This window comes from Nymphaea colorata, chromosome 8 (genome assembly GCF_008831285.2).
Source record: "Nymphaea colorata isolate Beijing-Zhang1983 chromosome 8, ASM883128v2, whole genome shotgun sequence".
Classification (NCBI taxonomy): domain Eukaryota; kingdom Viridiplantae; phylum Streptophyta; class Magnoliopsida; order Nymphaeales; family Nymphaeaceae; genus Nymphaea; species Nymphaea colorata.
In genome coordinates this window covers 5,152,401-5,173,473 of record NC_045145.1, presented here as the reverse complement: position 1 = coordinate 5,173,473, position 21,073 = coordinate 5,152,401, and the positions used below count along the sequence as shown (strand labels likewise).

At 39.3% G+C, this 21,073-nt stretch overlaps 3 protein-coding genes across 7 annotated transcripts; 2 read left to right on the top strand and 1 right to left on the bottom strand.

Annotated features, from left to right (window-relative positions):
* Positions 1 to 1,597: 1,597 nt before the first annotated feature.
* Positions 1,598 to 5,904, top strand: LOC116258771 (exocyst complex component EXO70E2-like). Of its 2 annotated transcripts, none has more exons than XM_050079165.1 (2): positions 1,598 to 2,850; positions 3,693 to 5,904. In XM_050079165.1, exon 2 carries the CDS (start codon positions 3,729 to 3,731, stop codon positions 5,622 to 5,624), a length of 1,896 nt encoding a protein of 631 aa, XP_049935122.1. In that variant the 5' UTR covers positions 1,598 to 2,850; positions 3,693 to 3,728; the 3' UTR covers positions 5,625 to 5,904. The 2 variants fall into 2 exon arrangements, with proteins under 2 accessions (XP_049935122.1, XP_049935121.1); XM_050079164.1 differs by having other exon boundaries at positions 3,675 to 5,904.
* Positions 5,905 to 7,356: 1,452 nt separating this feature from the next.
* Positions 7,357 to 10,905, bottom strand: LOC116258457 (uncharacterized). Its single transcript, XM_031635620.2, has 5 exons — positions 10,334 to 10,905; positions 10,193 to 10,248; positions 8,123 to 8,536; positions 7,910 to 8,026; positions 7,357 to 7,594 (listed from the first exon to the last, which is right to left on the bottom strand). Exons 3-5 carry the CDS (start codon positions 8,483 to 8,485, stop codon positions 7,517 to 7,519), a joined length of 558 nt encoding a protein of 185 aa, XP_031491480.1. The 5' UTR covers positions 8,486 to 8,536; positions 10,193 to 10,248; positions 10,334 to 10,905; the 3' UTR covers positions 7,357 to 7,516.
* A 1,015-nt stretch (positions 10,906 to 11,920) lies between these two features.
* Positions 11,921 to 18,243, top strand: LOC116259228 (glycine-rich RNA-binding protein 2, mitochondrial-like). 4 transcript variants are annotated; one of them, XM_031636942.2, is made up of 6 exons: positions 11,921 to 12,074; positions 12,411 to 12,472; positions 13,420 to 13,575; positions 13,908 to 13,976; positions 16,841 to 16,947; positions 17,478 to 18,243. In XM_031636942.2, the coding sequence occupies exons 3-6, from the start codon at positions 13,431 to 13,433 to the stop codon at positions 18,021 to 18,023; spliced, it is 867 nt and encodes a 288-aa protein (XP_031492802.1). In that variant the 5' UTR covers positions 11,921 to 12,074; positions 12,411 to 12,472; positions 13,420 to 13,430; the 3' UTR covers positions 18,024 to 18,243. The 4 variants fall into 4 exon arrangements, with proteins under 4 accessions (XP_031492802.1, XP_031492805.1, XP_031492803.1 ...); XM_031636943.2 differs by having other exon boundaries at positions 11,944 to 12,074; positions 12,406 to 12,472; XM_031636944.2 differs by lacking the exon at positions 11,921 to 12,074 and adding an exon at positions 12,165 to 12,241.
* Positions 18,244 to 21,073: the final 2,830 nt, after the last annotated feature.

Here is a 21,073-nt window from a genome sequence, read left to right as displayed (position 1 = left end):
TTGCCATCAAAAATAATTTGCATTCACTTCTGTACGACGACCCAGTTCCAATTTTTTTTTTTTTGTAGATTTAGTCTTAAAAAAAAAACTATTGAAGATATTAAATTTTTATCAAATGGCTCCTAAATTGTCTTGTTCTAACTTAAAATTTGCAATCAAATGCTCTTTTTTTCCTTTAAGTTGAATATAAGATATTTAAAATTTCTCATGTTTAAAATATTTGATGGAATGAATCTTGAGAACCAAGTTTTACCAAGCAACATCACATGGAAATAGAAGAATTGAACAACACCTTTTATGATTATTATGTTAATGTTATTTATTGTTATTATTTTATTGATACATGTTGATGGTATACCTTGTAATTGCAAAATGTATATAATATGTTTATTTAAAAAAAAAACCTTACGTCATGCCGTCACTCTAAAAGGATTTTAACTTGATACATAAAACTTACAGACCTAATATATATATATATATATATATATAACCCAACAATATTGAGTCTTTTGCTTTAATTTGGAACTTTATGTTAAGACTATAAAATATTTATTGGAAAAATTATCCAACAACTCCCTTCAAATCACTTTTAAATTGGTATATAAACTATGGGTATAAACAAAATGCACGTGAAAAGGTGATAGAAAAAAAAGAAGCTAATCCACAACGACTACTATAAATACAAAATTAATTAGGAACTTCATTTTCTTAAATGAAAATTACCTTATATATATAGAGAGAGAGAGGGATAGAGAGAGAGAGAGAGAGAGTAATTGGTGGATCCTAGATCACTAGGTCAAGAACAAAATCAGACCATTAAAAATTGATTTTTAGAGTAGTTTATATAATTTAGCCGTATAAATCTAATCTTAATAAAGTTTTAAGGACAATCATGCACTAAACCAGTCATTTTTTGAGTTTTACTTGTTTTCCTAATAATAAAGAAATGAACAACTCTTATTACATCGAGTTTTTCATATTATTTTTTTCTTAAAAGCAACTTGAAATAAAAGATGTTTTATATTGGATTGGTATTTACAAACATAAACGAATGCTTACCTGTTGTCTTAATACATTTTTGACAATAATTTAGAAGCTTTGCATTATATATATATATATATATATATATATATATATATATATATATATAAAGAAGAGACTCACCTAATGCCTACGTCACTACGCAGAGTCAGGGTCGATGTCACAATATAACTGATTTGAATTGAAAACTATAATTTGTACTCACCAACCCGATAACCATATATTGCCCGATCCAATTCAAGAGTCCGATTTGAAATTTAATAAAGAAAAATGTACAAATTATACCTAAACAATTTAAAAAATGGTTGGATTATCGAATTAAACTGCTAATGAGCTGTAATTTTTTATTTTGTCATTTAAATTGGAAGCCAAATAAATCCAGAATTAATATCAGAGCCAAATCTAACCTTGTATCCGAAACACCGACTTCTTTCCACTTCTTTTTAATTAAAACAACTTAATTTTCAAAAAATTCTCAATTAAAATACCAATTTTTTTTTATAATTTTAAATAAAAGATATTTTAACATCTTTTATTCAAAGCCACAGATTTCCCTTTCCGAAGCTCTAATTTCTCGGCGAGGAAATTGCAGAGCGGCAGCCCTAGGGGGGGAATTCTAGCGGAGGGAGCCCCTCTTTCTTCCTCCGAAGCTTCCAGAGGCAACCTTCTTTGTGTGTGTGTGTGTGTGTGTGTTTCCTGGTTCGCGCCACCATTGTCTTCCCTTGCGGGTGTCTGGCTTAGTGCTTCTTAGTGCCCTTGATAGACTTCCTTCTTCTTCTTCTTCGTCGTCGTTGTCTTCTTCTTCCTTTGGAATTTTTTGTTTTCTGGAAGGTGGAAATTTGGAGAAGTCAATGAATTTGTGGTGCTTCCCTGATCAATTTTTATTCTTTTACTATAATTAGGAATTTGGGGGAGCTAGTACGAGATTGGAATAACTGGAACTCGACTCTGGAAGGTGTTGCTTGTTTATCTCGGGGTTTGGTTTCCTTTTCTTTCCATCAGAAGTTTGATTTCAGTGGTAACTTACGTCCTTTTTTCTGTCGTTTTGGGGATGCTGGGATTTTGAAAATAACCGAGGTTCTGCACTTTGGTTTGAGGTCTGGTGGTTTCTCCTGTAGGTTAGAGTCTCTTCGATCGCTTTGTTGTTGTCGCTTTCCTTTTTTAAAAAAATCGTGCTGTTATTTCTCCTGATCGTTTTTTTTTATTCACTTAGTTGAAAGGAAAAAATTGAAGGCAGGATTATTCGTTGAAAAAGCTTATAGTGGTGATTTCTGCAGTTTTACCTCTTTTTAGTCTTGGTGAACTCATGAAATTGTGAAGATCATGTGGTTTTGCTAGCCTTCGTTTTTCTCCTGTACGGTGCCTAAAACTTCACTTTTTTAAAGCTTCACTAAGAATTTCAGTTGTGCAACAGTTCTTTTCAAGTAATTCTGTCCCTCCAGGTGGCCGGTGTAGTTTCGCTTCTTGATGTCTCCTTTTTGTTTTTCTTGCTTTTGTTCATTCGCTTCCTTATAAATTGGGAGGTTGAGTTTGAGATTGGAAGTGGGGTTTCCTTTTCTTCAACCCTTATCATATTCGTCGATCCTTTCAGTGCTTTTCTGCTGCAATTTTTTTGGTGTCGGTGTGATCGATTTCATTTCCGGTGAATTTATTCCTGAAAATCGGTACGGATGTTGTGGACTGAAGGTCATCTTGCTGCGAATGCAGTCGTACATCTTCAAGACGCTTTGCCTTGAAAATATTATTTCTGATGCTTGCTTTCCTTGATTCTGAGATTGGCGATGATGATGTTTGGCTACATGTTGAAAGGTTGGTCTCCAATCTATGTTCCTGCTTATCATGCCTTTTGTCACATTTGCTGCTGCTAATTAAAGTTGAGAAAGCTTCTTTAACCATGTCAGCCTTCTAGATGCCACACATGCTTTTGGCATTCTTAATTTCTTGAGGCAGTTTTGATGTTTATTCGGTTGGAGATATACCAAAGCCGTGACCTGATTTTCAATGGTCAGAAGTTTCAATTTTTTCTCTCCTGCTGATGTATCGTCAGAAACGGATTTAGTTGAGCAGAAACAATTCTCCATGATTTTGGTCGAAGCATTTATTATTAATATGTAATGTATAGATTACTTTGGTAGAGTATTCTTTCTGTGAGTGTTTATGTGTATATTAATTAGGTAAATTGCTTTGGTTGGGTATACCTTGGTCAGGTGGGAAGATTGCTATAAGGTTGCATTCATATTCTAAAAGGGAAACTTTATTTCCTACATTTCAAACCTAAGATTCAACTGGGGTTAGCTTTTTACCTTTTTTTTTTTCGTGATTTTTGAATATCAAGTGAATCGTCCTGCACGTCATCACCATGTCCACCTCATTTGTTTCGATCTTGCATCAGTCTAAAGTTCTCTCGTCTGAAATTCTGCGGCAAAAAGAAAAAATGTTATTGTAACCTCGGAAACATCAGGGTTGGCGGCGGAAGGAAAAAATATAATTTTGTAGGACAAGGATGATGAGTTTTACTTTGTTTATGGTTTCTTGATTTGGAATATGGTTTCCGGGGGATCCATGATTTTACTAGTTCCTATTCCAAGATCTGGTTTTGACTAAAAAAATTGCATCTACTTATTGAAAGTTAGTTGTTGATGCTCGACCAGGGTGACAAAGAAGAACGATCACTACAGACTCCTGAAATGGTGAGCGATCTGGAGATGAAGATGAACATGACAAAAGTTGCCCCAGACTCTGGTAGTTATCTTTCAGTTGTCAACCAATTCATGCAAAAGAAAGGGGTAGTTGGTGAGATGGAAGAAAAACTCGCTTTCGCTGAGGAAAAAGTGTGGGGCTGGGGTACTGCTGCTTCTGTAGCCGCTGGTCAGTCCATGTTATGGGAATGTGGAGCAGAGGAAGCTGGTGAGTATCTCCAGGCTGTTGACGACATTCAGAAGTTGATAGAAAGCTTAGAAAGCCTGTCAATTACATCCGATCAAGAAGGGACTGACATCCTTCAGCGTGCTGATAGCGTACTTCAGACTGCCATGGTTAGGCTTGAGGAAGAATTTAGTTATATGCTGGTTCAGAGTAGGCAGCCTTTGGAGCTGGAACTTTCGTCTTTCAGGTCAAGTGAAGGTTATGTTACAGAAGAGGATTTCTCCGGCTGCTTTGATGATGACTCAATTGATGACAGTCAGGTTAAGCTTGAGGGAATTGCCAACAAGTTCGATGAATTCACAGTTGATTTGATTAATCCAAGTGTGATTCAAAACTTGAAATGCATTGCAGACCTTATGATTCAGTCAGATCATGATCTGGAATGCTGTCAAGCTTACAGCAGCATCAGAAGAGATGCACTGGATGAAGGCCTTTTCATCCTCGGAATTCAGAAGCTTAGTATTGAGGAAGTGGAGAAGATGGAGTGGGAGATACTTGATTCTTATATAAAGAAATGGATCCGTGCGATAAAGATATTTGTCAGGGTCCTTCTTGCCAGTGAAAAACGCCTGTGCAATCAGATCTTCGGAGAGTTGAGCTCACTTGGCAACATTTGCTTTGTTGACACTGCAAAAGGTGCAATGCTCCAACTCCTTAACTTTGGTGATGCTATTGCTATCGGCCGCCGGTCTCCAGAAAAGCTGTTTGGGATACTTGGCATGCATGATGTGTTGCAGGACCTGCTTACAGATATAGAAACTTTGTTCTCTGAAGAAAATGGTTCTTCTGTTAGCGTCGAGGCACACGAAGTTCTTTTGAGATTGGGTGAATCAGTAAGAGGTACCTTTATGGAATTTGAGAATGCTATTGAAAGAAATGTTTCAAGCACTCCGTTTGCTAGAGGGGGCATCCATCCCTTGACAAAGTACGTGATGAATTACATAAAGACGCTTACTGCTTTTAAGGACGCACTCGATCTTCTTCTTGAGATCAAAGAAGGTGGGCATGAAAGTCCTACAGTGTCTTCTTCGACCACGGCTTCCCCTGAAGGTAGTAACGGAAGTTTCTCAAAAAATCTCTCGCCTACTGTGCACAATCTCTTAGAAGTGGTCTCCATGTTGGAGTCCAATCTTGATATGAGGTCCAGATTGTACAGGGATGATGCACTGCAACACTTCTTTCTAATGAATAACATCCATTACATGGTTCAGAAAGTAAAAAGTTCTGACCTGTGTCTTCTTGGTGAGGACTGGATAAGAAGACACAACCGGAAAGTACAAGTGCATGCGACGAACTACGAGAGAGCCTCCTGGAACACAGTGCTCGCCTGGTTGAAAGATGATGGCATTGGTTCAGGTGGTTCAAAGGCAGTCAAAGAGAGATTGAAGGGCTTTAACTTCTCATTTGAAGAGATATATAAGAATCAGACGTCTTGGATCGTCCCAGACCCTGGACTTCGGGAAGACCTGCAGATCTCAATCTCGCTTAAGGTTGTTCAGGGTTACCGCACATTCACAGGCCGGTTAGGAAGTTATTTGGACGGCACAAGAAGTGCAGACAAATACATGAAGTATACAGCTGAGGATCTAGAAACTCTTCTCTTGGACCTCTTTGAAGGTTCTCCTCGGTCGTTGAACAGCCAGCGCGGTAGAAGGTGACTTCATCAAAAGATCAAGAGCTGCTGTATCGGTCACCAAATTGTTATGAACCCCATGTTTAGTCTACTGCCCGCTTTACGATGTTGTAATATATGTATAGAAAAGCCATGCCTTAGTAAAATGAGTGGAATATCGAAGCTTCACTGCTTTGCCAAGCTAAGGATAGCTTCCACCCTTTTGCCGCCGTTGCAGGTCAGGCATGATGCTTTCGTTGTTTTTGGATGAATAAATTGGAAATGCCCTTCCTTTGCAGGAAATATCTTCCGTTTTATGGATGTTATTTGTCTCTCGTATTCGTTTCATTTACATGCTACAGGTTGGTGCTTGCATATTCAACGCTCGCTAGTCCAGTCCTGATTTTGTCTCTCGAGGCTGAGATTGTCCTTGTCGAAAGAATTGCCTCAGTCTAACGCGCTTGCTCGCTATACGGTCTTGTTAACCTTCGTTTGGCAATTGGGATCTTTTGGCTTTGGTACTGGCAGATCTTACAGGTTAGTATTGTTAGAGGATTCCCTTACAGATGATGCTTGATTTAGGTGGATGTTCCAACGAGTACTTTGTCTTGTTTTGGTAAGTAGCATCAGATTCTCTTAGCCAAATGGGCTATGTTCTGTTTGAAAAACTAAAATTATCCCATCTAAACTTTGCAAGATGTAGTTTGGGATCCTAATTAGCTGATGGGATCTGGGTTGCATTAAAAAAAATTGCAGCAAAGAGGAGCATCAAATACAGCTGCAAATCAGGCTTGGTTTAGGGAAAGAGACGTGGAAATGAGTCCAATACAACTGCATTGTCAGAGTAAATCTGCCACAACTTGCTCTTCCTTCCAGTCTGGCCTTCAGCCACGATAGCCAAAATCTGTTAGAGCAAATCAAAATTTTTGAGCTGTTAGAAAAATCAGAATGCTGCAAAATAAACAGCAGGAAGTCAGTCTCGGGTGTGGGAGACACCAAGCTTCTGCAAAAAAGTGCATTTTCACTCTATGGTCAGTTCCACCTTAATGCTTGCAGCCACACATCAATCTCCATGCTTTAACCAAAGAAGCAATTTGAATAAGTGCAAGATCCTCACTTAGCTCTAGTCTCTGGCCAGGAAAGATCCCCAATGAATGAAGACTTCCTTCACTACGTCTCCTAGTTTGAGAGAGAGAGACAGAAATAATCTTCGTTATATACATAATAATAGTCAAGTCGAGAACAAGCAATATGTTTCAAGCCATGTTTGTTTGGCTCTTCCAGACATGTATCAAGTCCAATGAGAATTCTACGCATGTGAAATCTCTCAGTGCATGAATAAGCCTCATTTGGTTTATGCACAAATCTCATTAAACTAGACAAAATGACTATTTTCGTCATAAAAGGGACGAAAGTGTCTCGCATTCCATCTAAACAAGATCCGGATTACAACTATGCATGAGACCAACAAGTTGCCTGATATTTGCTGGGATTCTCGTTTTCACATAAAAAAAAAAATCTGCGCTGCACTTCGCAGCATGTTAAATCTTCATTTCTTCTTAAAAGAAATCTGCTGCTTTTCATTCTATGCTTTTAGGATCTCAAGAAAGAAAAGGGATCCTTCTTTTCTTGCAACAAGATGGCCCTCAACAGAAAAACCTCAGGAGTCCGATGTTAAGCTGATTCGCAGAAACCCAAAAATTCCATCGACATTCGCTTGTTTGGGAAAGGAGGATCAACAAAGATTTATTCGCCTTGCGCTCTACAACACAACTCAATGAACCTGACCAAGCGGACGTAAAATACCATAATCATTTTATACAGGTGATCAAGAGAAATGGACGGCAGAACAGAAAAGTTTGCATAATTATCAGTTACAGAGAAGAACTAGGGAGAGCAACGAAGTAAATATGGTACAACAAGAACTTGCACTCCCTTTCAACGGTAACCATCACGCCTATCCTGCTCCTCTGCTTCCTTGTTTGCAGCTTGAACAGACTTGAACCATAGGAAAGCCTGTAATAATATATATGAGTAACCACATATGCAATGAGCAAACCCTTAGTTGCAACTTGACTTACATAAGATCTGGGATACTAGTGGACTTAAAAGAAAGGTGTGAGCTATCCTACTTTAACCCAAGAACAGCCTACAAGAGGAGATGTTTAAATGGTATCATGTGATACACTCAGTTTGATAAACAAATTATTAAATCCAGACATGTTCTATATAACGAATTGCAACACATTGATTACTATCAATTTGCACATCTGTTACCTGCCTAGCAGAATAATTAGCTAAAAGAAAATCAAATTAGCAAACCTAACTTACAGATGTGGGTACTCCAGTGAAGACAAAGAACCCAAGCAAAGGGGCATAAACCACGTTGTCTGGACTAATTATGCCAAAAACAGGTCTCTGGTTCACATACTCGAAAATTGAGCCAATCTGCAGGATGATCAATTCAGCAAGTAGTTATCATCTCCACAGAAATTTACTGTGGAAATAGGCAATGGAAAGGACAAGAAGATCAAAGGAAAATACCGCAGCTATTGCCGTGACGGCTGATGCAAGTAAATAAACATAAAATGGTAACTCAAAGCTTTGAAAGGACGATCCTGCTTTGGTCTCCTCGACAGCCCATGGTGGGGGTTCATCAGAATCAGGCCTTGCCCAAGAAGGGATCTTGTCATCTGTCTGTTTTGGTTTACCTGAACTTTCTGTTACTGCCATTATTCTGACTGTCCGCCTTCTAGCTCTCTGATTGAGACGACCTTGTTTACTTTGCTTCAACTGGCAAAATGAGCCCGAGAATTTCACCCACAAACTTGGCTCCGGTCTTGGATCATACCTCCGCGTAGCATAGACAACTAGACTGGAGATGCAGAAAGATGAAGTTGTAGCCATTGCTCCCCCCTTGTTTTTCTATCTCCTGATCAGAAACTCAAACCAAGAAACCTGCATATAAGAAGGTCAACAACAAGCCCTCTGCAAGTCAGATGGTTTCAAGGAGCAACGAGTGGGCAAAGTCATGTCCTCACGTTCTCAACAAGCCAGAATGGTGTTTTAGAGGTGGATACTAAGACTCTGGGAGTGGCAAATTGGAAGATGATCTTCCAACACAACAAATTGCATAAGTTTACCAACAAACCACTAAATAAACACCAAACAATAAGGATTGAGCATTCGGTTGTGAAATTCAGATAACACAAAATTGAAGTTAGGATAGAAGTTACAAGATGAACACCAACACATAGTAATGCCCATTTTATTGAGAAAAATTATATCCTTCCATTGCTAGTTGAGGCAAATGGCAGCAGATTTTGAGAAAGTCTAAAAAATGGATGTTGGCAGCCTTAAATCACAGTCAAATACTCTTGTGCAACACGTGCATTCAGGTGAAAGTGTTGAACATAAATATCACTTACACAAGCATGATACAGTACTAAAAGATGTGCACGTCTTAACTTGCTGCAAAACGTTTGCAATATGTGAAGAAGAAGATATCAGAAACACTTGAGATTAACGACATTCCAACAAAACTTCCCCTAATTCATTGAAAGCCTTGGCTGATAAAAGACCATAGAGATCAGAGCTACGAGCATACTAATCATGAATTGGAGGCACATGAAACAGAAAAACTATGTTGCTTAGATGTGATCCGCATTGGAGAGATTGGTATCCATAAAAGAATGGGATGAATGTCTGCTAAAGTCTAGCTTAGTAGCTTCATTAATCATTTTCAGTATCTGAAAAAAAAAAAGCTTTCTGATATTGTTTTTCACGATCTTCCAAGCACGTTCAGCACAGATAAAGATATTAACTAAGAATCGTTTTTGCTTCTTAGTATTAAAAAGGATCATTAAATAGTTGGATTTGTATGAATACCAAACGCTGACCAAAATCCAGCACAAAACCTTTAAAATTGATTAAAGAATCTTACGAACATAAGAATTAAACTCAGTTAAACTTTCAAAACTAGAAGCTGCAATCGTGTGTAATTCTTGTCATCTTTGCTTGTCAAAGCACATTAAACATTTGCTGTGAGGAAATATGTCTGGCCAATGAAAGTTTCTTTATGCTCAAATTTATACTGTCATATAGATAAATCAGAAAAGAAAGTTATGCAGCTCAGAAACCAGCTCATTTGCTGGTTTAAGAAGCTCCGATATTCACTTTCGAGGCAACTGAAAAAGAAAGAGTCAAAGAAACCATTGTGGAGAAAAGCTTAAATTTGCACTAAGATAACAGTTTGTATAATTCTGTGTGACACATAGGTATTCAGTTCCACCAAAATGGATTCAGACAACAGGCATGGAATGTGCATAACAGGAATGGAATGTGTCAGGCAGCATGCCATGCCATAACAGGAAAGGACGTCTGCTCTGAGAACAGTGAACCAAACACTCTAAGAGAACCAGAACAAGTAGTTTCACCAAACAATTGGCGATTTTGCACAAGGTAAAAAGTTGAACACCTACAGAGACAATCAAGTCGGAAAAAACAGAGAAACTGCAAGCCAGACAGGGGAAAACCATAAAAAACCATCATATGGGAAAGGAAACAGAAAGTAAAAGCAAGAGCAGAGCTAATTTCCTGTTGTCAGAGGCATACCTGAGTAAGGAGCAGCCAAGAGGGATAAACCCAAATTTCCTGTTGCAGATGAAGGCCTGCGTGTGAAGAGAGAGTAAAGAGAGATGGGTTATCGACAGAACGTGCGTGTGAGAGAGCGACAAAGAGACGCATAGGGCTCACCTGGGGCTGCAAGCGGGCGACGTTGGGAAAAGAGGGGAGGAAGGAGAGAGCGAGAGAGGAGAGGAACGAGAGAGCGAGAGAGGAGAGGAACGAGAGAGTAAGAGAACAGCGAGGGAGGAGAGGACCGAGAGAGCGAGAGAAGAAAGAACAGCAAGAGAAGAGAAGAACGAGAGAGCGAGAGAAGAAAGAACAGCAAGAGAAGAGAAGAACGAGAGAGCGAGAGAGGAAAGGCAGCGAGGGAGGAGAGGAACGAGAGAGCGAGAGAGGAAAGGCAGCGAGGGAGGAGAGGAACGAGAGAGCGAGAGAGGTAAGGCAGCGACAGAGGAGCGGAACGAGAGAGCGAGAGAGGTGAGGCAGGAATCTGGAGAGCGAGAGAGGTGAGGCAACGAGAGAGGAGAGTAACGACTGAGAATCCTTCCGCTTCTTTCCTGCTTACTTCGTCCTTCTACCTTATCGCCGGAAAAATCGCAACCGAGAATCCTTCCGGCCGGCGGCAGCCACACAAGCCTTGGCGGGGACCCGCTCTGAGCTCTACGGGACTCACCAAGACCGTTGGTTACGGTCTCTCAATCCTTCGATATTTAATATCGCCAGCATTTTAAGAGGGAAAGAAAGAGAAAAGAAAATTACAGGATACACTACTTTATAGTCGAATTTATGTTTAGATACTTATTTTATTTTTTTTATGCGATATAATTATATTTGAAGAAAAATAGTCTCCTTAAAATCTCAAGTAATTGAAGTGGAATATGAGTTTAGCTGACACTGTTCCGCTGCCTTAGTTTCAAGGAAGAAACTAGATGACGTAAAAATTCTCAATTTTAATTCCATTATATCATTAAAATTGGTTTTTAAAAATCCAAAATTTGTATGTAAATTTAAAAAAAAAATAAAAAAATGTTTTAGGCCCCTGTCAAAATTTTTAAAATTATAGTCTGGCTTCGGAAATGAAAAATTCTTACCTATCACCCATAAGAAATCTTAATGACAGAAAAAATGTAATAAAATAACTTTATAAACTTATTTATCTGCAAAGGAGTGACTGCGCTAACTCTAGTAAGGTAAGGGTAGCGTTTCAATTTGGCATTTCCTTTTGTTTAATCGACACATCCATCCGAGCAATCAAATTTTTAAGTCGCTTTATAAACTTATTTTACTGTTTTGTGGTTTTTTAAAAATTCAAAGATAATTTAAAATATTCCAAATGATTTAGGAACGGAAAAAGAAACCATACTAAACGTAGAACACGATAGAATTCGAATTCTTATCTCGGCTCAAAAATACAATATCAAGCTCCAACTCGACTCAAAAATACAATATGAAGCTCGAACTCAATTAGTTTAATATCTTGAGCATACATTTGCACTGGACATACATGCATTAGTGAACAACTCAAACATCAAGTTCACGGTTATTTTGTACCACGTGTAAAAGATATTTTGCTGCGGTCAACGTGGCCTCTTTCAACGGTTGGGCTTGTTGGTTAAATGCTTTCCAGAGTGAGAATTTCAGCGTGTGCTCCGTCCGAAGAGAATCTTCGGTTACCTCTGTTGGTGGCGGCCCGACGAACGCCTCCTCCCCATCTGACAGCTACAAACGGTCCTGATGATTGTTTTTACGGTCTAGATCAGCCCGCGCGACGATATAAAAGGTTTTTCCCCGTCGCTCTTCCGCGGCGCCTTGTAATTAAACCCTTCAGGGAGGAGGGTTTTTGGGGGGACAAAGGGTCCTTCCATTTCTGGTACGAATCTTTCCCCGCTCTCTTTGTCTGGTTTTTTTTCAGTTCTCCATGCTAGCTCATTGTAAGGTTGAAAGTGTTAATTTCTTAGAGCGTGGATTCTTGGAGATGCTTTTTATTTCGAGGAACTTTCATCAATTAAGTCGTCTGGTTATTTTTTCTTCTTCGAGGTTAGGAATTTTTGCTGCAATATAAAGGCGAAGGTTTTGGTGTTTTTCTTTTTTTTCGTCCTTGGGGTTTTTGATTCTCGTGTCGCAGGAGGTGTCTTTCAGATTCTGAGGGGAATATGTTTGACTGTTGATCTTTTCTGGGTAGTGATGTCTTAGTCTTTTAGTGCAGGAAGTAATTGACGGAGTAGTGTTGGTTCAGTGTTTTGCAGCTAAAGATCCAGTTGTCGGAAGGTAAATTTACGTTGTAGTGATCATTCTCTTTTATTTTTATTTGAAACGTCCTTATCGTAGCAGCTTAAATGGATATTGTTGCCTCTCTTTTGCTTTTAACGGTAACAAGATTGGTGTGACCCTTGTAGTCTTGCCTTGATTTATTGATCTATTGTGATCCTCAGAACACTTTCTCTTAATAGAAGTAACTCGAGTTATAAATGGGTCGATTGTATATGTGTGTGGCTCTACGCATCCCATTGCTTTGAACCCTTGTCCTTACCTGCACTTGGACTGTGGACTTATTGTGATCTTATGCCTTCAGGTAAGGTCTGTAGATGATCCTACCCAGTGTATCTTTGCTACGGATTTCTTTTTATTGCTTGGAGAGTGAGATTATTCAATTAGTGATGAGCTTGCTGCTTAAGTGAACGCTGAGGATTCTATGGTTGAATTTGAGTTGTCTTCACCCACGAGTGAACTTTGAGAGCTAATTCAGAAAAGTTCACAAAGAAGTTTTCATTGCCTTTTGGGAAGATAAGCGACCACAAATTAATAAAGTGGAGATTTGCCTTGTCTTTGAAGTGCCTTTGTGGAATCTTTGTACGCATTTTATATGTATCGCTCCATTTGTATCTTACTTATCATTACCAATTTACCGATTTACAACTAGTAGACGTTTGTAGCAAGTTCTACAAACAGTCTCTTCTTTTTTGCTTCATGTTGTTTTCATATTTCACTGTTGTTGCTTGTGACTTAGATGTCGTCCAAGAATTACATTAATTAAGATTCTGGTTGTCTTTTCACATAATTAACAATTGATGCGGATGATATTCTGAGTCTTGGAGTTATTTGAGTAGCCATTGTATTTACTAGAGATAGTGTGATGTATTTCAGTTGCTCTTAGGCTTACATAGTTAAGCATAAAACAAAGTACTAATTTGTGTATGTCATTGCATATGATGCAGGTTTTCCAACAATGGCTTTTGCTAGCAAGCTTGGCAACCTTCTGAAACAAACTGTAAGCAGAAATATTGGATCTCAACTGCCTGGCCCTGCTAATCCATCTATGGCTATGCTCCAAGCCTTACGTAGCATGTCCTCTTCAAAAGTTTTTGTTGGAGGTATGCTGCATCTTTAACCTCTTGAAGTTTGAATTAAGAACGGGGTTGGCCATCCATCTTTGGAGATGCATGCCTGAGACTTGCTTAGTCAAGAGCCTGGCCTCGTCCATATGGCAAGTCTTTACTGGCTTGGGTCCAAGCAAGTGGCCTGGCCCTGTTTGGTAGCACATTTCAAATGCCTATTGTAGGGGAAGTCTCAGGTGGTTAGGCCATACCCAGAAGCACCTCCCTCATTTCTATGAGGATTTAGTGAGAGCATTTCAATCTTATCATATTTTAATCTGTTTTATGACTTTGACATCTTCTTTTTCCTTTTGTTTTTTGGGGTTCAGGACTTTCATATGGTACTGATGATACTAGTCTGCGAGAGGCTTTTTCTAGCTATGGGGAAGTTATTGAAGGTATTTGTTTAACTGTTTGTGCATTTTTGTGTGTGTGTGTGTGTTGGAGTGAAACAGGGAGACAGAGAGAGAGAGAGACAGATTTCTAGCTAGCACTTTCTCTAAACTGGCGCTGCACCCAAGTGGACATGGTTGGATGCTGGTGTGGGTGTGGCACCTGACTCAGTTAAAGCAGGTTGGACTGCTATCAGCTACACCTGCCTATTTCTGCCAAAGGGAGGTGCACACCCAATTCATGTCAATGATAAAACATATGCTTTCAAACACTGCTGCACTTTATTTTCGTCCGCTAGCTGTCTTAAAAATGGAAAGTTATTTATGGTTCGAAGTTCCCCATTTTCCCCCTTCCCTGCATTATGTTATTTATGCTCTCTCTCTCTTCCTCACCTTCCATTGGTGTCTTCAATGGAAATGCACTACAATCTGGCAGCAGGCCGACTTTTCTGTTTTATCTGTTTTATATATTCTGCCTTATTGTATTGTTTGTTCTGATCCAGTTTACTATATACTCTGCTTTACAGGTATAACCTGTCTTAATGACTTGTAATCTAATTTTATTTTAGTATTAATCTGTTTGGCGCAAACCTGTTCTAGCTGACATATATAATCTGCTTTACTGTTATATTTTGTTGTATAATCGGTTTTAGTTTGTCGTATTGTATAATCTGTTTTACTTTTATTAACATAAATCTGGTTACAAGTATTAACCTATCCTAGTGTCCTATAGTCTGTTTTTAATTTTAATCTGTTTGCTGTGAAACCGGTAACCTGTTTTAGCTTACATAATCTGTTTTATACTTTTACTGTAGTATATAATCTGTTTTTTTGTAGTAATCCTTTTATTGTATAATCAAATATCCAAAATCGCATCTGCCAGAGATCAGCTAGTTATGGGTCTGATATTGGTCCCACCTTGAAGTTGGATAAAAACCTACATATTGACATTAGACATGGGTATACAGGACACAAGATGGCAAGTGTCGAAATGACTTTTTTGAAAACCAAAACTGAAACTGAATAATTTTTTGGATTCTTATTTTTTTTAGAAAGTGTCACTAGTTGGACTCAGATTGGTTGGACATGTGACCCTTAATCTGAACTATTGTCTTACTAATTGAATCTAGCCTAAGGGTAATTTGGGTCTGTTTAGAAGGAAGAGGATATGCTTCTCTATTTTCTGTTATCACATGAGTGTGGGAGCATTTCCGAACAAAACGTGGGTGCTGGTGTGGGAACATTTCCTAAGATATATATATATATATATATATAATACACAGGCACTAACACGTAGGAGGAATGGGTTTGACTAGGACTGTTTTTGAGCCCTCCTTTCTTTCTCTCTCTCTTTCACCTGCTTTTTTTCTCTCCTCTCCATTTTTTTTCATCTTCACAACCATTCTTCCTACTGCAGGATTAGTGGAACCTGAGGAGTGGGGGGGCTCATTTTCTTTATGATCTATGTTATGGATGTGATCTTTACATTCATAGCATTATGAGTATATATTAAAAATAAAAAAATATTTATAAGATTTAAAATTAATGGTCTGAATGTGGCTTCCAAACTCATCTTACATGTCCAGGAAATGTTACTTTTATGTTGATTTTGATGTTCTTTTTTGACATTCATATCGCATCTGCATAAATATTTTTTTAAAAAAATGCTGCCAAATAAAGGGTGTGGAAAAACCAGTCCCAAAGAGCACACACCAACACACACACACACACACACACTCATCTGTGCAGGCATGCACGTAAAAGTTTACAAAAAAAATTGTCAAATTTTTAATTGTAGAAGAGGGTTACATCTTACGTGTAACTGAGTATAGTATCAATGCGGGTAGTCCCGTTGCTCACAAGCAGCACCTGCATCTGCATCTGTTGCAGGCATATTGCCATCTCCAATTCTCCATATGACAGATTTTCCATTTCATTTTTGTTTTAATCTTTTTCTATTTTTCACACCATGGTAAAATTACTTTTTTAGTGCCTCTATGGCCCGCCAGGAATGAATTTTTGTTTGGGGTATGCTTGTGTGCTTTTGCCGGATTAACAATTGCAACAAAAAAAAAATTTTAAACACAAGATTGTTAAATGATTATCAATCTAGTTTGTCATGATATAAAAGTGTTACTGTTTATCATTTCATCCGAAACACCCTTGAAAGAAGTTCTCTCAACTTGTGATCACAATGATTCATGGCGTTAATGATCAAATATTACAATAGGCAAAATCTTGAAATGGGAACGCGTAATGCAGCTGTCTGGCCATTTTAACGGCACGGGAGCAGCGAAGGAGTAATAGGCCTTTTAATGATTGGACCTTCTTTCCTTTATCATTGTATGTTTAAAAGCTGTGAAAGGCATTTTATATCAAGCATTTTGCAGTGACTCCTTGCTAAAGGAACTAAGGACATACCCATGCTTTTTAGTTGATAAAAGGTCCATCATTTTTCCCAAGACTTTCCTGATAAATATAACTCTGTTAGAAGCATCCCACTAGAACATTCTGAAATGGCGTATGCTTTTTGCCCAACTATATGTAAGCTCTTGTGAACTTTGTCCTTACTTTTTTCTGAGCGTTGATTGTTGTTGTGCTTTGGAGGGTTGCTCCTTTTTTTTGTGCATCTTATTGTATTAAGTCGGAGCAAGACTTTATTTTGCGCATGTGTCCCCCACCCTTGACACTTGGTGGTGATTCTCTTTAGGTAAAAAAAGTTTAGTTCTCTTAACAATGCCCTTCAGAACATCTTTGAAAGGTTTTGGGCCCTCCGTCAGAAAAGCTCAGATTGGCAAAGATATTTTGGTCTTGTCTGTTGAACTTTAGGTTTTCTTTAGCTCCTCATTTTTTTATTTTATTGCTTCCAGCTAGGGTTATCCTGGATCGAGAAACTGGTAGATCTCGTGGTTTTGGCTTTGTAAGCTTTACATCGAACGAGGAAGCTGCATCTGCTATCAGTAGCATGGATGGGAAGGTTCATTTTCTGCATCCTTCTTCTTTAATTATTTTTATGGAAGAAATGCTTTTGGGTGATTGTGATGAGCCTAATGAACTGTATCATCCATTCCGGACCCTATCGTTGGGGCCTTCTAAAACCGAAGAAAAATGGAGTTTTTGGAGGGCTTTGTACATATAATCCTAAATGGAGTTTTTGTAGTTGTTCTTGTTCGAAGAGTTGGTGTTTTTCTGATTTTACATGTGGAGACCAGAACTTTGGGTTGAGCAAAATTGTTCCTCTCTAGCGGGTATTCACGTGGCTTCTGCTGCTCCAAGTGGCTTATGCAGCAGTGGTGGTCGCTCATGGGTTTGAACCTTCCACCATTTCTTAGAGGTTGTAGGCTGCCTCGCTATTATTGTGGCCTAAGTTGGCGTCTTCCATCTATCCAACGTTTTGTTTTGGTTTTTTTGTTTTGTTCTTTTTTTCTTTAAAGATTAAATGGCCATTCCCCTTGTCATGCGTCTCCATCTTTCTGGTAATTCTGATTGCTCTTGCACTTCTTGCAGGATCTTCATGGGCGGATGATCCGTGTAAACTATGCAATGGAAAAGACGGGAGGATTCCGTGGTGGGGGTGGCTATGGTGGGGGTGGCTATGGAGGTCGTGGGGGCAGTGGCTATGGTGGTGGTGGATATGGAGGTGGAGGCTATGGTGGAGATGGTGGTAACTATGGTGGTGGCGGTGGTTATCGTGGAGGTGGAGGTGGAGGTAGCTACGGTGGTGGAGGTGGTGGGTATGGTGGAGGTGGTTATGGGGGCAGTGGCGGGCCTGGCGGCAGTGGTGCTGGCAGCTATGGTGAGGTTGGTGTGGCAGGAGGTGGTGGTGGTGCTCCTGACAATTATGCTAGTGGCAGCAGCAGCTTTGGTGGAAGTGATAGTTTGGGCCATGGTGGCTCAGCTGGAGGAAGCTACGGTAGCCAGAATGTGGACGAGGATGGCGACAATGTTTCACCTGCAAGCTCTGATGAGGATGATGATGGTGAGCCATTGGAAGGGAATGACAGAGACGATGACAATGAGCCCGATGACTTTGCTGACAAGCGAAGTGCATGACATCCACCAAAAACAGCCGAGATTATCTTCGATAGTTCAGATCCCGCACTAGGTCGCATAGTAAGAGTCCTGATCCAAGGATGTTTTCAACGAATAACGATCTTTTTCTCCTTTGCTGCTGTTAACATTTTTCCTACATTTATTATAAAAAGTTTCATCCTGTTTGTCTTTGAAGGGAATCTGTGATGAATATGAACAAGTTTATTTTGCTCCTTGTTTATTTGAATGTGAGGTATCTGGTTTGTGTCGCGCTGTTTGTGAAAATATCAATAAAGCGTCCTAGTTAATTGTCAAGTGTGTGTTTTATGAAGTTTGAACTAACATACGATATTCTGAAGGACTTACGAACTGTGTTTTTATCTTTCGGGTGAGCAGGAGGGTTATCCCTCTGCCCGAATGAACGAGTTCTTGCCCCCATGGTTCATGAGTTACGTTGGTACTAAGTGGTGAGACATATACGTGCTTTTAACTTTACAATTTTTTCCTTTTAATGAGTTATTTAATGAAAATATGAATCAAGAGAGAAAGATTGTTCACGGCCCCGCCTCTATGGTTCTTAAAGTTATTCAAGTCTTAGAAAAAGGTTCGCTCAAGCATTCTATTTTTGCAACTTTTTGCCGCACATGGTCACATTTATTTTGTAGTTGAAAGACGTCTCCAACTTAACCTAAGTTGTTTTCCTAGCTTCTTTTACCAAGGTATGTGGGGAAAGGTGCGGTGAGAAGTTATGGATGAGCGGGGAGACCCACCTCTTGTTAGAGTTGAAGCTTCCATCCAATTAAGGTTTAAGGTTTGCTTTTGATGTTTAAAGATTCATTGTGCTTCAATTTGTACATCAGTGACCTCTTTTTGCACAGGAAGCTTCCATCTAATTAGGGTACGCTGTTGAGGCTTAAAGGCATCACCCTCACTCCAGTGACCTTTTTACAACACATGAACTTGATGCCTTTGACAATTAAAATGAAAGACTGGCCGCTTACCAGCAGTAGAGAAGGAAGTTATCAAGACAGTTTTTTTATTGTTTCAAGTCAGGTCGTCAATATTGCTTAACGAACTTGATGCTCATTGCCAAAAGGTGCAAGGATTCAAGATTTTCAATTAATTGCTCTTCATAACTCCATATACAAAGTTGTATCCAAGGTGATGGTAGTGAGGATACAAAGAGTTCTCTCTCGAATCATGTGTGGTGAGCAAAGAGTGGTAATTAAAAATTGGGTGCTTCATGATCTGATAGCTTTTCCAATGGTCCTGTGGACCTCTTGAGAAGGAGAATGTGGTTGGTTATGAAGTGTGTTCTTGTTTGATCTTGATCATGGAGATGTTTTTTCCCACCATAATACGCGTCTTGCCTCCCCAAGATAAGCTCGTTTCCCTCACCATGATATGCCTCTTGCCTCCTCCTTTGCAAATGATGTTCTTTCTTTTAGGAAAACCACTTTGAGATCCTTGAGATGTGTTAAATGTTTCCTTCCAGTGATGGAATGGGATTGAAGGGGAATGTTGCTAAATCAGTCATTAATCCCTTTTGGGGTTGGGCATGAGAAAGGAATTCGTTTAAGAGGTGTTTTGGGCTGGCAGATCAGCAATTTGCCGATCTTGTGCTTCGAGCATTCCTTTCTGTGTAGGCACATTAGGGCGTTTGATATACCCCGAATCATAGAATTTTAGAATCAAAATGCTCATGTTTTAAGAAATTAGAATTATTAAACAAAGGAAGTATTTTGTTTCCAGAATTAGGAAACTAAAGCCTAAAATTTTGATTACATTGCAATTTGAGTCGGAATTATGATTATAGAATTTTTATTTTCAAATCAAAATTCCAAATCATCAAACATCCCCTAGGTGGAACATTGTGGAGACCTAATTCTATCACAATCTGGCCACTCTGCCTACACTTTGCATGCAGATATTGAAGCTTCCAATATGGTTAAGTTTTCATGGGCGGACCAGGCGAAGCGAGAAGAATGCATTTGGCTGCTTGGACAATCCTATGTAAGCCAACAATGGAAGGAGGGGTGGGTCTCAAAAGACTAATAGATCATAATGGCGTGTTCCTAGCATCTCTAATATGCAAGGTGGTTAACATGAACTAGCTCAGAGCACTAAGTGGAGTGGAGCAAGGGATAGTTGAGTCAATGTTCGGAGAGTCAGTTTGGAAGTAGGCCCTGCCTGATCAATTATAGGCATATTGTTCATGAGAGAATGAATGATCTTCAAAATATGACATCAAATAGTGATGAGGACATGCTAATATGGGTGGGGAGAGGAGGCTGGAATTTTGACTAGTAATTGTGGATTGCAGTAAGAAATGGAGGAATGTGTGAAACTTGGAAAATGTGTCCTTGGAACTAATATGCGGCCCAAAAGGCATACTGGTTTTCATAAACTGCTAGTAGCGGAGCTACAGTGTGGCTGGTGTGGGCTAGTGCCTATACCGGCTTTTACAAAATCCAATTAGAGTGAAGATAGGATCAGCTACATGTGGTGCCCATGGTAGTCCCGGGCTGGTGACTCAAAGTGCCCCTCAGCCAAAAAAGTTTGACAAACGTGAGTTCCATGGCTAGATATGAAAAAGAAGAAGGAATCATGGAACAGAGATGGATGTTGGGTCAATCGAATGGTGTTGTGAGGAATTTTGGGCTGAGGGGCACTAATTAAAAACTTACAAATTTTAAGGCGCACCACTATACATAAATAGATAATTTTTTTAGAGTACCAATATAAAAACAAGACTTCTTACGAGGCTGGTGTGGGCAACTGTCCACACCTGCCTACACGTGTCTCCACCACTTGGTCAACCGATGTTTTCAAATTATAATATGGAAAATATGGTGATGGAGAAACCAAATTGCCCATGATGCCGCCTCTTTGAATGTCTAAGGGACAGAGATCTAGACAGCCTGTTTGGAGGTGTTTAGTGGGCTCAAATGGAAAAGAGGAGGACAAGAATCTGTTGCATAGTTGGAGAAGGGAAGAAGTTGTTTGCAGCAGCATCCCCTTTTCTGCTGAAACTCAGTTGCATGTTCAAATCACTACTTCAGTGTAACGTC

Coding starts and splice junctions, on each gene's coding strand:
- LOC116258457 (XM_031635620.2), bottom strand. CDS start 8,485: ATGGCTACAACTTCATCTTTCTGCATCTCCAGTCTAGTTGTCTATGCT. Junction 8,027..8,122: donor CCGTCACGGCAATAGCTGCG/GTATTTTCCTTT, acceptor ATCATCCTGCAG/ATTGGCTCAATTTTCGAGTA. Junction 7,595..7,909: donor TCACTGGAGTACCCACATCT/GTAAGTTAGGTT, acceptor ATATTATTACAG/GCTTTCCTATGGTTCAAGTC.
- LOC116258771 (XM_050079164.1), top strand. CDS start 3,681: ATGCTCGACCAGGGTGACAAAGAAGAACGATCACTACAGACTCCTGAA.
- LOC116259228 (XM_031636942.2), top strand. CDS start 13,431: ATGGCTTTTGCTAGCAAGCTTGGCAACCTTCTGAAACAAACTGTAAGC. Junction 13,977..16,840: donor CTATGGGGAAGTTATTGAAG/GTATTTGTTTAA, acceptor TATTGCTTCCAG/CTAGGGTTATCCTGGATCGA. Junction 16,948..17,477: donor TCAGTAGCATGGATGGGAAG/GTTCATTTTCTG, acceptor CACTTCTTGCAG/GATCTTCATGGGCGGATGAT.